General features: G+C 47.0%; 1 protein-coding gene across 1 annotated transcript in view; it reads right to left on the reverse strand.

Moving 5' to 3' along the window:
• Positions 1 to 18,080, reverse strand: part of LOC144892386 (putative serine/threonine-protein kinase MARK-C) — a 55,311-nt gene that overhangs the window by 27,118 nt on the left and 10,113 nt on the right. Inside the window, exons 5-7 of the mRNA XM_078778798.1 lie at positions 15,435 to 15,505; positions 15,176 to 15,232; positions 10,743 to 10,976 (exon numbers count right to left, since the gene is read on the reverse strand). Coding sequence (XP_078634924.1) covers positions 10,743 to 10,976; positions 15,176 to 15,232; positions 15,435 to 15,505 — 362 coding nt within the window. The remainder of the gene's footprint in view (positions 1 to 10,742; positions 10,977 to 15,175; positions 15,233 to 15,434; positions 15,506 to 18,080) is intronic.

The raw sequence follows: 18,080 nt of genomic DNA on the forward strand, positions 1-18,080 counted from the left end.
CTCCAAAATCCTTTCACCTTCTCCATTTCTCACACCATATCCGTAACCCCCATGAACTCCCTCAAAACCATCAATACTCCTTCCCACATGTCCATTTAGGTCTCCTCCTACCACAACAACTTCCTCATCTTTCACGTTTTCCATCAGCTTCTCTAACGCACACCAGAACTTGTCCTTTTCCTCATCGCTTCGACCAACCTGCGGAGCATATCCCGAGATGACGTTCACCAAGGGCTTTCCAATCATCATTTTCACCATCATCAACCTATCACTCACTCTAGTCACACTCACCACACTGTCTACAAACTCCTCAGAAAACAGGACACCAACACCATTCACGCCCTCCGGGCACCCTTGCCACACAAACTTGTATTTCTGTCCCTGCCTACCCTTCACCATTCTCACACCACTTCCCTTCCATCTCCTCTCTTGCACACAACATATGTCTACTCTTCTTCTGACCAATACTTCCACCACTTCTCCTGATCTCCCTGTCATTGTCCCTACATTCCATGTCCCAAACCTCAGAAACCGATCTCCACTTCGGGCTGTACCCTGCCCATATGTAGTTGTAATTGTCATGGTTCTCTTTTTGAGGCAATGTTTTTATGGCCGGATGCCCTTCCTGACGCCAACCCTCTTAGTCGTCTTTTACGACACGCAGGGATACGGTGTACCTATTCTTATCCAGGGTAACCCATCCAGGGTTATGTTGACCTAATAATGATCTAAATTAATCCTCGTTAGACCAAAGTGTTGGAGGCTGGAAAAAATTGATAGGTAATCAGGACACAGCCTTCAAATGGCTATGGTGGTGACGGCGCCAATATTGGGATGCGGTGTTGTGAGGATAGAGTTAGGCAGTCTGGAGGTCAATGTGGTGGTATGGGTGGCCGAGGTGTGCGACCATGTCTTCTGGAATTGAGTTTCTTGGTTGAACACGACTGTCAACTAGACCTTTGGCGAGGTCAAATGTGGTTGGGCACTCGGGGCTGCACATTTGGTCGAACTGGGGACTGAGAGGAGGTGCAGGGGACATGATGGGGATGCCACGCACTACGACAGTGCTCCTCAGGTCTGAGGCCTTGGTAATGGTGGAACTTGCAGGTGCTCACCACGTGTTGGCCAGCTTGTGCTAGTGGAGCCGTGGTCCTCACAGGGGGCTGAAGGATGGATGGTGGGTCACGCCCTTGTGGACACTCGTGGGCCATGTTGGCGGTCCGGTTGTTCAAGTTATCCCGATAGCCCTCGCACGGTGGAGGGGCAGAGCTGTCGTAGCCAAGTTTAGTCGTGTAATAAAGGTCACAGGAGAAGGGGGGTCCACATGCTTGCCAGTACAGTCGGATAAAAGGAAATTTTTAGGAAATTGGTTGGCCCCATGGGTAAATTTGGGAATACGGCAGGGTGGATGGCACTCTTGGACCCGACCAACCTGTGACTACCTGCACTTGAGGCAAGGCCTTGATATTTACTGTCCCAAGTGTTTGGTGCTTCCTCACAAATTGGAAAATGAGTCATTTGGAATGGGGAGGACGAGAGTGACAACATGGTCGGTGGGGAATCGGTTTGAGCACCACAAAGTGTCTTTTGGGTGGCAATTGTGTGCGCGTAAACGTTTTGGTGTTTTTGTGTTGTCGTGAGAATGGAAATTGAATTGTGTTTGGAAGAGAGAATGTGGGAAATACAACATGTAAGCAGGCCAAGGCAGTGCACCAACAAATACCAACATCTTTATTGCATGACCGTGTTGAGAATTGAATGGCAGCAGGGGAATGAATGTCATTTTGGATTTTGTGGGTGGGGAAGGTATGTGTGTCCATTGGAATGGATCAAGCTCCAGAGGAGCGGTGACTGCGCCCCCTGCCCCTCCCCCCCCCCCACTCCGAGGTAATTTGTCCCTGGCAGCCGGTGGTGTCGTTAATCGGAAACCCGTCGGACGGTGGTCTGGTTGGGCCACCAGCGGGTATTGAGACCCCTGGCGACCCAGAGGCTATGAGAGCCTGAGGCCAAGGGATACCCTCCCTGCCTGGTGTGGATACCCTCCCTGACAGGACGACAGATAAGGAGCTGTTTGGCTGAAGGGGCCGAGAGTTGAAAGGGGGGGAGGGGGTGAAGAAGTCAGCCAAAATGTATGCCGTTTGGACTGCGGGCACCAAAGCCTGAAGTTCCCCCACCATATTGCGTGTACGTTGACTCCCCACAATGTAATTGAGGTTCACACTCGTGGGTAATGACACGGAAGCCATGGTCTTTCAGGGGGGTTGGAAGAAGTGTTGTGATTATTGAAATGTGTATGATTGATTATCGTGGGTTTATGTGAGTGAATGGGGGAAGATCCACCGCGTCATGTCACTCACCTGTACTACCAGGACAGGGCCCGTGGAAATTTGCGTACATTGGGATGGCTCCGTAAGTAATGTTGGGCAATGTGGCATCCACCATGGAACGTGGTCTTTGGAGAGATACAGGGGTTGTACAAATGTTCATGGTTTTTGATTAAGGTGTGTGTTCAAGAAAGAGTGGTTTTGTGTGGTGACATTTTTCTTCCTGCCCAAGAGTTAGGAGCGAGGACTCAACAGTGAAAATATTTGAATGGTTGTGAAGGGGTGTAGAGCGATAAGGAGTACAGGTAAGTCAGCTACGGCTCGTTTCCCACAGCTCCTCCTAATTTATTTCATTGGCTAATAAAGTGTGAATCGGTAAGTGTTAAGGCTGGAACAGTAACGCCTGCATTGAACCTTGCAGGAGCTACAGTTCCTGGAGGGGGTGGGGGGGGGGGGGCAGAGGCTGTGTTACTTATGTGGATGTCGGCATGACACACCTTATTTGATATCTAAATTGTGTCGGCTAGCGTGCTCCGAATGTCGTGTAGAACCACCTCTGTATCGAAGTAGGCCAAATGTCTGGGGTACATTGTACAGTCACTTGAAAAAGAAAGTACACCCCATGTAAAGTTTTGACTTTTTCAACATATTTCAACATATTTCAACATACAGCTATTTGATCATTTCAACAATATCGATAGATAAAGGTGATATAATATAACAAATATCATGAAACATTTACATTTTGTCATCCATTGTATAATTTAAATAGACATAAATGCAAATTTTGCATGTGGAAAAAGTAAGTACACCCTGACATTTATCACCACTTCAAATATAGTCAGGGCCCTGAGGGATATTTTGGTTCAAATTCTTCCAAAAGCATCAAATTTGGCGCAGATGTTGCCCATGCCATACTCTTTCGATTTTTGACGGGCGCCAAGGGCGGTATGATCCGGGGACCATACTGGTCCTTCCGGCCATGTCACCTGACCTATGACGTCATAATTAGGATATGCATCCAATCACATGGTGGACTATAAGTGGTCAAAGTTCAAAATGAATCGATCGAAAAATGAAGGCAGGGACCCATTTGTAAGGTTTTCATAAAATCCAATATGGCCGCCAGGTCACATGACCTATGACGTCATATTTATGACATGTATACAATCATGTATACATGAACCCGGATCATGATCGCACAAAAATTAAACACAAGGATATGGCATACAGTTCATAAAACATCAAAATCCGTACCTTCGTAATTAGACTGATGAACTGCATATGCCTGAAAATTAGGAAATAGACATGTAAATATTTCCTCTAATTGTCAAAAATAAGGTCAGAGTTCGATTACCCAACCCAGAAACATAAAATGGTGAACCTCGCGTAAATCTTGACAAAAAACTCAAAAAACGACATGTTTGACTCAAAAATGACCTTTAAGATGACCTTGAGGGTTGACCTTGACCTCGAATCATCAAAATAATATCATAATTGGATTCCTCGACCTCGAAAACCCCTGAAAAGTGGTATCATACATGATTCCAACCCTTTTGGTTATTTAACCGATTTTCCTCTAATCCGGGTGGCGGCCATTTAGTATTTCGCCAATATGGGGCCCCCGGGGGTGGGGGGGCACCCGTCTTGGCGCCCGTCAAAAATCGAAAGAGTATGGCATGGGAAACATCTGGGCCAAATTTGGTGCTTTTGGAAGAATTTGAACCAAACGGCCCCAAAATATCCCTAAGGGCCCTGACGAATACCTAAAATTAGAATCATGTGCACCAGCTCAGGTGCAAATGATTAGAACATCGTTGGAGAGAATCTTGGAGGAACCTGTCTTATTTAAACCTCAGACATTTCGTTTGGTTTGCTCTTTGTTGTTGAAGTGTGCGGCATCACCATGCCCAGATCAAAAGAGCTCTCGGAGGCCTTCAGAAAGAAGGTTATAGATGCCCACGAGTCTGGGAAGGGATTTAAAAAGATCTACAAAAAATTTGAAATCAATCATTCGACTGTCCAGAAGATCATCTACAAGTGGAGAAGATTCCAAACAAATACCAACTTGTTCAGGCCAGGCCGCTCGAGCAAGTTCAGCCCGAGAGCAGACCGCAAGATGCTGAAAGAAGTCTCGAAGAACCCCAGAATGTCATCACGGGACCTAAAGGTAGCTCTTGCCACTGTTGATGTCAAAGTGCACGAGTCTACCATTAGAAAGAGGCTGCACAAATTTGATCTGCATTGGAGGTGTCCCAGGAGGAAACCTTTGCTGTCCAGAAAGAACATCAGGGCAAGACCAAAGTTTGCCAATGAACACCGAGGCAAAGACCAGCACTTCTGGAACAATGTGCTCTGGACAAATGAGTCAAAGGCAGAGCTATTTGGCCACAGTACCAGAAGACATGTTTGGCAAAAACCAAAGACAGCATTTGACCACAAGAACCTAATACCAACTGGAAAGCATGGTGGTGGAAATATTATGGTTAGGGGCAGCTTTGCTGCATCAGGGCCTGGGCAGCTTACCAACATAGAATCCACTATTAATTCTTCATTGTACCAGAGGGTGCTTGAGGATAATGTGAGTCCATCTGTCGGAAAGTTGAAGCTCAACCGAAGGTGGACCTTGCAACTTGACAATGACCCTAAACATACCAGAGGCCATGCCCCAAGCTTTGCGACGGGGCATGCGTCTGGCAGAGGGTGATGTCAGGGAGACGCGCAACAAACCTTGAAAGAGAGACTGGCCATCTTGTCGTCTTCGCGGTGCTGGGCAGTGAGCGGTCGCATTCTTGCTTCTCTCCTGCTGAATGGGCCACGGAGGTCGCTTTCGCTCGTGGTTGGAGTGATTTGTGGGTCGAAAACGTTTGCGTTTGATACGTCGTGTGCTGAGACGCTGGTTTCAAAACAGCTGGAGCTTGGAACGGCTGAGGAAGGAGAAAAAGGGCTGAGGTGATACGCGCCATCTTGGGTACCTCCCTGTGCATGGCTTTGGGTCGCTGTGAACCCCGATTGGAATTCGACACCATCGTTTGGACATAGAGCTGAGTTCGGCCGACAATAAAACATGTATTTTCTTTACTTTTTTATTCCCCATTGTTCGTCGTGTGCATCAGAGTGTGGAGACATCTCGTTTAGTTTTATGAGTTACCTCATGTTTTCCTTTGTTCATTATTAATGTAAATAAATTTCTTTGCACATTTTATTCTCTGTGTCTGTGGAATCGGATAACCACGTGTGTTTCCGATCAGATAAGACCTCAAGGCTTTCCGACGAGTGCCAAAGACAATTCCGCCAGAAATTGGAGTCCACGCCTCAGAGTGTGAAACTTGTTTTTGGCCATCTGTCACCCTGAGGTGGTCACGACAGGGTCGACACGACAATACCTTGTCAAGACACTGTGTGTGAAATACTCAAGACTCCCTTCGCGCAACACACTCTCAGCATCAGCATTTCCTTTCACACCACATTCATAATCATAACACCAATATAAACTAGAATGGCACTCAGTAGAGAGCATACCACCGCCAGGTGAACAGTTTACGTTTTTTTTTTTTTTTTGTATACAAGATCGAGGCTCGTGAAAGAGCGAACATTAATCACACAGAAAGACAAACCGACACATAAAACATAACATAGGGAGCAGTAGACAAGATGGGGAGAGAGGGGGAAGGACACAAACACAACATTTGAGAGCAGGGACCGAGAGACATGGAGACATCGAGAGATCTGAGAGAGGGTGAGGGCTTTGGGGGGGGGGGCGTGGGAAGGGGGCAGTGGGAGAGGTATAAAACATATGGACACTGCCAGGACTTCCAGGAAAGAAGTTGGAATTTCAAACAAGGTGGATCTGGGGTGAATTAGCGGGGGTAGAAAAGATCAAGGTTTTGGATGGGGGAAGATAAGAGATGGTGGTGAACAGCTGTTTTAAAGACCTGGAGGGAGGAGTGGGATTGAAGGGAGTGAGGGAGTTTGTTCCAGAGGCGGGAGAAAAGAGGAATGAAAGAGTGAAGGTGAGCGGAGAGCCGAGATTTCGGCAGTTTAACCATCAGAGGGTTGCTGGCAGATCTTGTGCGACCTGTAGGAATATTTGGGGGACAGAGCACAGAGAGAGCTGGGGGTGCAAGGCCGGAGAGGAGTCGGTAGAAGACAGAAAGACCACCTACCTGCCTGCGGTGAGTGAGTGAAAGGCCCTCAGAGATAGCTTCATCGCGGGAGATTCCAATAATTCTGAAAGCTTTGGTTTCAACAGCGTGAAGCCGAGCTAGGTGTGAGGCAGGAGCACCAGCCCATAGGGGAGAACAGTATTCCATTGAGCTGCGGATGAAAGCCTTGTATGTGGTGAGGAGCTCAGGTGTGCCGAGGAAGGACTTCGCACGACGGAGGATGCCCAGTCGGCGACTGGCTTTGGAGGCCAGCTTGGAAATGTGGTTTTCCCAAGAAAGATCATGGCAGATAGTGAGACCCAAAATCTTGAGCGACAGAACTTCTTGGAGAGGATTGTTGAGAAAGTAGATGGGAGGGTTGTCCAGTCGATCTTTTCGGAGAGACATAGTAAGAGTGTGAGATTTGTCAGGATTGAAAGACATGTTCCACTTGTTTGACCAGTCTGTGATTTTGTCCAGGTCTTCAGAGAGTGAGGAGGCAGCAGACTGCCGATCTGAGGGAAGAGGAATGGAGCGGCAGAGAGTGGAGTCATCAGCAAAGAGATAGAGAGGATTTTCGAGAGAGTCAGAGAGATCATTGATGAAGACCAGAAAAAGCACGGGGCCCAGAACACTGCCTTGGGGAACTCCAGCCTGAACAGGAAGAGGAGATGAGAGAAACCCATTCAGGGCCACACGTTGACGACGACTAGAGAGGAAGTCCGCCAGCCATGCGTGGAGATTTCCATGGATACCAAAGGAGGAGAGTTTGGTGAGCAGAGCGGGGTGCCAGACCGTGTCGAAGGCACGTGATATGTCGAGGGAGACAGCTCTAATTTCCTGTTTGGCATTGAGGACCTCCATCCATTGTTGAGACAGCAGAAGCAGCATGTCCAGAGTAGAATGACCTGGTCTGAAACCAAATTGATGATCAGAGATCAAGCCATTGGAGAAGAGGAAAGATTTCATATCAGAAGCAATGATGGATTCCATGACTTTGCTGATAATTGGGAGAAGGCTGATTGGTCTGTAGTTGCTAGGATCTGTTTTTGCACCTTTTTTGTGCAAAGCGGTGATGTTGGCTGATTTCCAAGCAGATGGCAGTTGACCTTGAGCAAAAGAGAGGGTGAAGAGAACAGAGAGAGGGTGAGATAGAGCAGCAGAGCAGGATTTTAGGACCCGTGGGCTGATGCCGTCGGGTCCAGTTGCAGAATCAGAGTCGAGGGTTGACAGAAACTTTTCCACCTTGTCAGGAGGAAAGGACACGGAGTCCAGGAGCAGCAGGGTACGACTGGGTATGGTGGGTACAGAGAGGGATGGGTTTGGGACACAAGATTTAGAGGCAAACACAGAGTTGAGGCATTCAGCTTTTTCACGTGCGGAGTCAGCTGTGTAGCCGTTTGAGGTAAGGGAGGGGATGGAGGGGGAACAAACACCAGAAACGGATTTGACCAGACGCCACCAGGATTTGGAAGAGGGAGACAGATAAGAGAGTTCGGTCTTGAGAACGGAGAGATATTGTTTCCTGGCTCTCCTGAGGGTGGACACACACTTGTTTCGGGCTTTGTGAAAGGAAATGAGATTTCCTTCCGTTGGATTTGCTTTCCAGGAGACGAAGGCAAGTTGTTTCTGGGCAACAGCCTCACCACAAGATTCCGTGTACCATGGACGGGAGGAAGGGTATGACAACTGAAGACGAGATGGGACAAATCTGTGCATGAGAGAGAGCAATTTACTTTGGAAGAATTCCCAGGATGAGTTGATGTCAGAGGTGGTAGAGATGGGAGACCAGTCCAGATGATTGATGGCTGCTTGAAGACCGTGCCAGTTGGCCTGAGTGAAATGCCAGACTCGTCGACGCTGAGCAGGCTCCCTGAGGATGGTCAGAGAGATGTCCACTTTAACAAGGACATGATCAGATGATCCGATCGGAGCAGAAGAAGAGCAGCAGACATTTTCAGGGAAGTTAGTCATAACCAAGTCCAGAAGAGAAGATGTTCCGTTGACTGAGATCCGGGTCGGGAAATTGACAGATTGTGTCAGTCCCAGTGAGTCGCAGAAGTCCTTTGCTGAGGAGCCATGGCTGGTGAGAGAGGTACCCACACCCAGCCAACTGGCATGATGACAGTTGAAATCACCACATATGAGGAAGAGAGAGTTGGGATGAGTAGATAGAAGTTGGTCCATATCATCAGACAGCGAGATGTAGATGGAGTCATCACTGTTTGGTGGACGGTACAACACACATATGAACAAGAGGTGGGAGCGAAGGGGAAGCCGTAGCCAGAGGTATTCCTGGGGGTGAGGTGGAGAGAGTGCAGTGCAGGGCGAGTGAGGAAGAGAGTTTTTGATAAAGATAGCAACCCCGCCTCCAGGACGAGGCTCAGGTCTATCATACCGGAGGAGGGAGTAGCCCGGGAGAGATACTATGGAATCAGAGACATCATAAAGGAGGAAAGTTTCTGTTAAGCAGATCACGTCTGGTTTGACAGAAGCAACCTGTATGGAGAGATCAGTTAAGTTTGAACGAAGGCCCCGGATGTTTGAGGTCCATACCGTTAATGAAGAGGAAGGGGGAGCATCAGATACAGAACAGGGGGGAGGAGGGGTAGGGTAAGATGTGGAAGAGGTGGAAGAGGTAGGGAGAGCTGTTGAAGGTGTGTCAGAGATTTCAGAATAGCTCGGAGAAAGGGAAGGATGGGGCGGACAAAAGGTTTGATGGTGATTGGGTGAGCCACAATGAGGTGTTATTTGAGGAGGGGGAAGAGCGAGGCAGAAGGTTGGGGGAGATGGAGGTGAGAGTTTGAAAGGGGAAGAAGCGGGGAGGATGCTTTGAAGAGGGGGAGTGAGAGGGGGGAAATTGAGAAGCAATGAGGGTGGGGAGATTTGAAGGGGAGGGGTGAGGGGGGAGTTTGGGAGGGAAGGGACAAGGGGAGGGATTTGAAAGGGATGGGATATGGGGGAGATTTGGAGGGGAGGGGTGAGGCAGGAGTCTAGGAGGGGAGGGGCGAGGGGGCGCCTTGGTGGGGAGGGGTGAGGGGGTAGTTTAGGAGGGAGGGGGCAAGGGGGGAGATTTGAAAGGGATGGGTGATGGGGAAGATTTGGAGGGGAGGGGTGATGGGGAAGATTTGGAGGGGAGGAGTTATGGGGAAGATTTGGAGGGGAGGGGTGAGATTGGATTTTTGAAAGTGTACGATTTATGGGAAACGAACATTTATTGCAAAATGAGTTTCTTGTGACCTTCGAGTTAAAAATACGTTTAAGGACGCTGGATGGAAGATGGAGTGCAGGAGAGTTTAGGGAATGTAGAAAAAAGGCACTATAGGAGATGGATATTTTTTTTGGGATGAATTGATTTGGTGAGCAAGTCGAAAGCAGCCTTTTAAAGAAGAAGAAGAAAAAGGTGTTATAAAATATGACGGAATACATAACTTGAGGGGAAAGTGTAAACATTGAAGGTTGATGAGTGAAAACAATCTGGGGAAATGGGGGAGAAACACGTGGTCGAAGAACGAACGAACGAATAAGAATGAATAAACGAATGAGAACAGAGAAGGAAATGTGTTTTTTTTTTTTTTCTCTGGGATACATCTGGGATACATCTGGGATACAATGTGGGATACAAACGTTTTGTATCCCAGATTAGACCAGAAAATCACAATACAGAATCACATTTAATCAAAATCATCCGTCAAAAACTTTTTTGAGATATTCTGCTGCATATAGTTTTTGGTCAAATCAAATCAAATCAAATCAATCAATCAAATCAAATCAAATCAATCAAATCAATCAAATCAAATATCTCCCAATGGTGAAGAATCGCTGAAAAAATTATACTTGCCGGATCCGAATCTGGACCTTCACCAAAATCTCATCATTTCGTCCTTGTCACAAAGTCAACATCTCTGCCAAATTTCGTCCGAATCCGTCCACAACTTTTTTGAGATATTCTGCTGCATATAGTTTTTGGTCAAATCAAATCAAATCAAATCAATCAATCAAATCAAATCAAATCAATCAAATCAATCAAATCAAATATCTCCCAATGGTGAAGAATCGCTGAAAAAATTATACTTGCCGGATCCGAATCTGGACCTTCACCAAAATCTCATCATTTCGTCCTTGTCACAAAGTCAACATCTCTGCCAAATTTCGTCCGAATCCGTCCACAACTTTTTGAGATTTTTTGTTCACAAACAAACAAACAGACAGATAGACAGCGGTGAAAACATAACCTCCATCCACCTTTGGTGGTGGAGGTAACAATACTCACTTCAATAATATTATGTCCATCAAATTGAAGTCCATCAAATAGGTTGGTGAACAGGATGCCAAGTGCCCACACATCGACTGGGGGACCTTCGTAGCCATGCTCTGTGATCTCTGGTGCCATATAGCCAGGTGTGCCACAGAATTCGTACAATTTTTTACCATGTATGAAAGGTGTGGCCGTGTCGAAGTCAATGACCTTGACATGCCACTGAGAGCTATAAAGCACGTTTTGTAGCTGGAGAATAAACAGAAATCAATATGTTAAAAAAACATTTAACCTTTGGTGATAAATTATATTGAAGGAAAGATGTAAATCTGAATGTGAAGGGAAGGCAGGAAAAATTTTTCCAGAAAGAGAAAAGTTTAAAAAAAACATCTATCAATTTCAGTCACGAGTTTGCATAATATGGAGGCGGATGAAGCGAGTCTAGAAAGTGAGGTTTACAAACGATATACAAATGAGGAGTACAAAGTCACAGGAAGTGAGACTTTGTTGAGCTGAATGACAGGAATCAAAGGACACAAGATGTGGAGGTGTGAAAGGAAAGAGAAACTCAGAAGAAGTTTCGCAATCTCGGTAAGGAACAATATTACATCAAGAGAAAAGGGCAAACTGAAGCAGGGAATTAATGAAGAGTGTTCTGTGTGGATCGAGATTAGGGATGGTAGAGTTGTTAGTCATGTATAATCAGGCTCCTGGTGTGACGGAAGAGTAATATTGAAAGGTTCATGAAGAATTCAAAATGTATTGCCATGTGGCTCGCTCAGTTAACACCGAGGGTATGCCACAGATGGATAATCAAGCTTAACGAAGTGTTTCCCAATTGATGGCGGATCATAAACGAGAAGGGCATTGGAGGATTATGCCGCTTACCTTCATGGTCCCAAGTCTTCTCCCTGTGGAAATTAACTCATGAACGAACACGGAATTTATGGTACAAAGGGAAATATTTATCAAACGGAACCGAGAACAATGAAACGCAACGAAAGATAAATGTTCTAAATCGGGACGTCCTCACACCTCACTTCAAATATACGGATGAAGGAATATTCAAATAAAAGAATCGTCATGTTGTGTTCTGTGGTGCGTCTTATCTGTCTGCAGCGTCGGTCGATCAGGCTCCGTCCGACGCGGCTCTGGTCAGCGCAAAACGCTCGGTCCCATCTGCTGGTGTTCCACCCCCTCCCCCCACCCCTGGTTCACCAGGCCTCTAACGCCAAGTGAGCAAGCGTGCAATGGTCTCCCGGCTGCTGCAGCTCGTACGCTCGCCGTTCGCATGTGAACGCAGGGGAAGAGAAACGTCGGCACTCCAACGTCTTTCGAAGCGAAATTCCAAAACGGGAACGAAAAGCAAGGGCAGAAGGGAGGTCCAACAGGAAGACAGCCAACACGAGAAGGAGAAAGGGAAGAGCTCAATCGGACAGTCCAGAGCAAAAGGGCCAGGGGAAGAGCTCAAATGTTGATCTCTGACCACTTGCTTTCACACCCAGAACAAGAGAGAGAAAAATGTCAGCTTCCCAGTTGTTTTTAACCGATCGTCTCTGACGTCAGCTCTCTTCTCGAAGCTTCCGATCGAGGTGGTCGCCTCACATTGGCTGAGCGCTTGGCAACCTGCTCCCATGCCATTGGTCAGTGGCCAATCACAAGTCCTTCTTTTCTCTCCAATCGGTGCTCTTGGTGTCGTTCGCCCCTCCCCCTCCTGTCAATCAAGAGTCCTTCTGAGTGTGGCTATTGACTGCCTTGCACGATGTCTGCCTGCCATTGCGCCGTGGTACGCGACCACTTCCTGCTTGTCTTTCCGGTCAGTCCTTATGGCGGCGGGGAATTAATTAATGTGCGCACTAATGGGGCTATCTAATGTCTAAGAGTGCATTGCCATAAGGGACACAGCGATGATCACCAGGTCTGACACACAGGGGAATTAGCTTAGTCCTTATTCTACCTATCACTGGATCATCCTCGTATGATCACAGGTACACACTTAATCCGACAAACCGCCTAAACACAGAAATTACATCGAGATTCTCCAGCATGACAGACGAAGCATGATACCTATGCAGATCTACCGAAATCTATATATGCCGACAACAAAATTCATAACAGTATTGTGGTGAGGGAAGAGTGCTGATTGTGGGTGATATTAATTTGACAGGGACAGACTGGGTTCAGAAACAGGGAAAGGGCAGAGGGGGAATTTCATGATCAGGTCGATGATTGCTTTTTAATGGAGTTTGTTTTTGTTTGTTTGTTTGTTTTTGTATACAAGATCGAGGCTCGTGAAAGAGCGAACATTAATCACACAAAAAGTCAAACCAACCCATAAAACACAAAATAAGGGGAGCGGTAGACAAGATGGGGAGAGAGGGGGAAGGACACAAACACAACATTTGAGAGCAGGGACGTCGAGAGAAATGTGGGAGGGAGCGGGCTTGAGGGAAGGTGGGAGAGGTAGAAGACATATGAACACTGCAAGGACTTCCAGGAAAGAATTTGGAATTTAAAAAAAGTGTATCTGGGGTTAATTAGCGGGGGTAGAAAAGATCAAGGTTTTGGATGGGGGAAGATAAGAGATGGTGGTGAACAGCTGTTTTAAAGACCTGAAGGGAGGAATGGGATTGAAGGGAGTGGGGGAGTTTGTTCCAGAGGCGGGAGAAAAGGGGAATGAAAGAGTGAAGGTGAGCAGAGAGCCCAGATTTTGGCAGTTTAACCATTAGAGGTTTGATGGCAGATCTTGTGCGACCTGTAGGAATATTAGGGGGACAGAGCACAGAGAGAGCTGGGGGAGCAAGGCCGGAGAGGAGTCGGTAGAAGACAAAGACCACCAACCTGCCTGCGGTGAGTGAGTGAAAGGCCCTTGGAGTTAGCTTCATCGCAGGAGATTCCATTGATTCTGAAAGCTTTGGTTTCAACAGCATGAAACCGAGCAAGGTGTGAGGCAGGAGCCCAGAGAGGGGAACAGTATTCCATTGAGCTGCGGATGAAAGCCTTGTATGTGGTGAAGTCGGCGACTGGCTTTGGAGGCCAGCTTGGAAATGTAATTTTCCCGAGAAAGGTCATGGCAGACAGTGAGACCCAAAAGCTTGAGTGACAGAACTTCTTGGAGAGGATTGTTGAGAAAGTAGATGGGAGGTTTTTCCAGTCGATCTTTTCGGAGAGACATAGTAAGAGTGTGAGATTTGTCAGGATTGAAAGATATGTTCCACTTGTTTGACCAGTCGGTGATTTTGTCCAGGTCTGCAGAGAGTGAGGAGGCTGCAGACTGCCGATGTGATGGATGAGGAATGAAGCGGCAGATGGTTGAGTCATCAGCAAAGAGACAGAGAGGATTTTTCAGAGAGTCGGAGAGATCATTCATGAAGACCAGAAACAGCACAGGGCCCAGAACACTACCTTGGGGAACTCCAGCCAGAACAGGAAGGGGAGATGAGAGAAATCCTTTCAGGGCCACACGTTACCTACGACCAAAGAGGAAGTCCGCAAGCCATGAGTGGAGATTTCCATGGATGACATAGGAGGAGAGTTTGGTGAGCAGAGTTGGGTGCCAGACCGTATCGAAGGCACGTGATATGTCAAGGGAGACAGCTCTGATTTCCTGTTTGGCATTGAGGACCTCCATCCATTGTTGAGACAGCAGAAGCAAAATGTCCAGAGTAGAATGACCTGGTCTGAATCTAAATTGATGATCAGAGATCAAGCCATTGGAGAAGAGGAAGGATTTGATATCCGAAGCAATGATGGATTCCATGACTTTGGTGATAATTGGGAGCAGGCTGATTGTTCTGTAGTTGCAAGGATCTGTGTTTGCACCTTTTTGTGTAAAGCGTTAATGTTTGCTGATTTCCAAGAAGCTGGCAGATGACCTTGAGCAAAAGAGAGGGTGAAAAGAACAGAGAGAGGGTGAGATAGAGCGGCAGAGCAGAATTTTAGGACCCGTGGGCTGATGCAGTCTGGTCCAGTTTGTCGATAATCCCATGAGAAGCAGAGTGTTAGACCTCTTATGAGGTAATAATCTGAATAGGGTGGAGAAGGTTCAGCTAGAACAGCATTTATGGACAAGAGACCACAACATAGTGTGTGTAAGTGGATTCTTAGACCACCGTGAATAGATATCAAAATTAAACACAAATTCCAACAGTGGGTGGCTGTCTTTTTCACAGACCACAACCGAGCTGAAATGGGTACATAATTTTGATTTCTTACTTTCTATTTATATTTGAAGTTCAAATCATTATATAATGAACACAAAAAGGGTCCATATGTGACAGATCCCACCCGCTTTCCCTCCATTGAAGGTTTCACCCAACAATATGAATTTTGTTCTTTCCTGCCCCCTCCACTTCCCACTCCCATTCCTTCCTTTGCTGCACCAAAAATGGTTTTCATTGCAGTGTCAGGCAGAACGTATCACGGTCTGCACTGGTGCAGTTGGTTACCTTTATATCCCTGTGCACAATGTTCTGGGCGTGCAAGTACTCAAAAGCATCAGCCATCTAGAGGAAGGAAGAGATGAAATATTCAAGCATGGATACAGATTGTGGTTGTTCAGATTTTACAATTTTGAGTTCAATTATTTCTGTCATATTTCAAACCACGACATAAACATCCCAATGAGGGTGAAATGAGGAATGGAATGGGTATTTTACCAACTTCTGCTCCAACCTCTGCTCCAAATGGTAACCAGCTTCTGCTCACCTGTTTCATGGGAAACCACAACGTTCCTTCTGTACATGTCCTCAGAAAATGAACTTGGGAAGCGAGTGAACCTGCACACAGCAGACAGAAACATACAAGGGCAAGACAATGAGATAAAAAAAAGTGTGTGTACAGAATCGAGGCTCGTGTAGAGCAAACACATTAAACATGAAAACATGCACAGACACATAAAACATACAATGAAGGGAGCGGGAGACAAGAGGGGGAGAGGGAAGCACACAAGCGCAAAAACAGCAGAGAACAGGGATGCCGGCAGATCTGTGGAAGGGAGAGGACTAGGGGAGGAGGGAGTCATGGGGGGGGGGGGGGGGGGGAGAGGGGTGAGGGTATCGTGTATAACGCAAATGAACACGACTAGGAATTACAGGAAATATGTTAGAGAGTCAAAGAGTCAGATTTGGAGTGTTTTATTGGGGGTAGAAAAGATCAAGGTTTTGGATGGGGTAAGATTAGAGATGGTGGTGAACACCTGTTTTGAAGACCTGGAGGTATAAGTGGGATTGAATTGAGTGTGGGAGATTATTCCAGAGGTGAGAGAAAAGAGGAATGAAAGAGTGAAGGTGAGCAGAGAGTCTTGATTTTGGTCATTTCACCAGAAGAGGGTTGCTGGCAGATCTTGTGCCTCCTACAGGAATATTTGGGGGACAGAGCACAGACAGAGCTGGGTGAGCAAGGCCGGAGAGGAGTTGACAGAAGACAGAAAGCCCACCAACCTGCCTGCGGTGAGCGAGTGATAGGCCCTCAGAATCAGCTTCATCACTGGAGATACCGATGATTCTGAAACATTTGGATTCAACAGCGTGAAGCCGATATAGGTGTGAGGCAGGAGCACAGGCCAGAGGGGAGAGCAGTATTCGATTGAGCTGCGGATGAAAGCTTTGTACATGGTGAGGAGCTCAGGGGTGCCCAAAAAGGACCTCTCACGACGGAGGATGCCCAGTGGGTGACTGGCTTTAGAGACCAGCTTGGAAATGTGGTTTTGCCAAAAAAGATCTTGGCAGATAGTGAAACCCAAAAGCTTGAGTACAACAAACAACATGCATTTTAAAAGGCCATTTTCCCTGCTAGAGCGGGGGTTGGCCTTGCGGTCCCCATGACAATCTTCTCCATTCTGCCCTATTTTCTGCATCTCTCCTTGTTAACCCCCTTGCCCGCATTTCTTCTTCCACCATCTTTAGCCAAGTCTTTCTCGGTCTTCCCCGTCTTCTACTTCCTTCTACATTCATTTCCATCACTCTTCTCAACCAGTCACTTTCATCCTTCCTCAACACATGACCAAACCATCTCAACCTGTTCCTCTTCACAGCATCAATCACAGGCTCTATTCCCATCATCTTTCGCAATTCATCATTTGTCTTCCTCTCTCTCAACGATACTCCGCACATCCGTCGAACCATTCGCATTTCCACCCTTTCCAACCTTCGTTGCTGCTCTACGTTCATTACCCATGTCTCGCTCCCATAAATCATAACACTTCTCACACATGCAGCATACACCTTTCCCTTCAGCTTCAACGACACTCCCCTCATCATCAGCACGCCACTCAATTCCTAAAACTTCTTCCATGCACATCTCACTCGAGCAACCGTTGCCGAGTCTGATCCACCTTCTCCATTCAGCATGTCTCCGAGGTAACAAAATGTTTTCACACCTTCCAGCTTCACACCGTCTCCAAGATCCAACTCAACATTTCCTCCATCTGCAGCTCCCTCTGTGCACACCTTACATTTGAATGTAGCTGCCACACTGGTTAATGACCCTCTCAGACCACTACATTTTTGATGAACCCACTCAGCGCACATTGTACACTGAATGGAGTTCACTCCGACACCCTTCCTACACACAGCACAGGGCCACTTCCCAGTTCTTTCCACCTCACCACATGCTTTACCACTTGCCATCACCTTCGTCTTTCCGATATTCACCTTCAGACCTTTTGTCTCCAGACATTCCTTCCACGTGTTCATCTTTTCCTTCAGTCCATCCATACTTTCCGCAATCAACACCAGATCATCTGCATACAACAACTCCCACGGTAAACCCTCCTTTACGTTCTGAGCCAGCACCTCCATCACAGCTACAAATAGTAGTGGACTTAGTACCGACCCCTGATGCACTCCCACCTTCACCTCAAACTCACCACTGTTCCCGTCCTTCATCCTTACAGCTGTGCGCGCTCTTTTATACATTGCCATCACTACTCTGATCAACCATTCCTCCACTCCTAACTTCCTCAATGCCCATGTCAATACTTAGCGTGGAACCCGATCGAATGCTTTCGCCAGATCAACAAACCCAAGAAACAACTTCTTCCTCTTCTCCATGTACTTCTCCTGCAACTGCCTCACAATGAAAAGCGCGTCTGTCGTTCCTCTTCCTGGCATAAATCCAAACTGCATTTCGTCGATCTTCACTTTCTTCCTTATCCTCCTCTTCAACACCCTTTCCAATACCTTCATTCCATGCTCCAATAACTTTATCGCTCGGTACGAGCCACACTCCAGAGGGTCACCTTTCCCCTTGTATAGAGGGACGAGGGTACTCAGTTCCCAATCCACTGGAATGCGGCCTTCTTTCACCACCAGATTACAGATCTCTGTCATTCTCTTAACACCCCAACTTCCT

The sequence above is a fragment of the Myxine glutinosa genome, chromosome 5 (genome assembly GCF_964187855.1).
Source record: "Myxine glutinosa chromosome 5, kmMyxGlut1.1, whole genome shotgun sequence".
NCBI lineage: Eukaryota > Metazoa > Chordata > Myxini > Myxiniformes > Myxinidae > Myxine > Myxine glutinosa.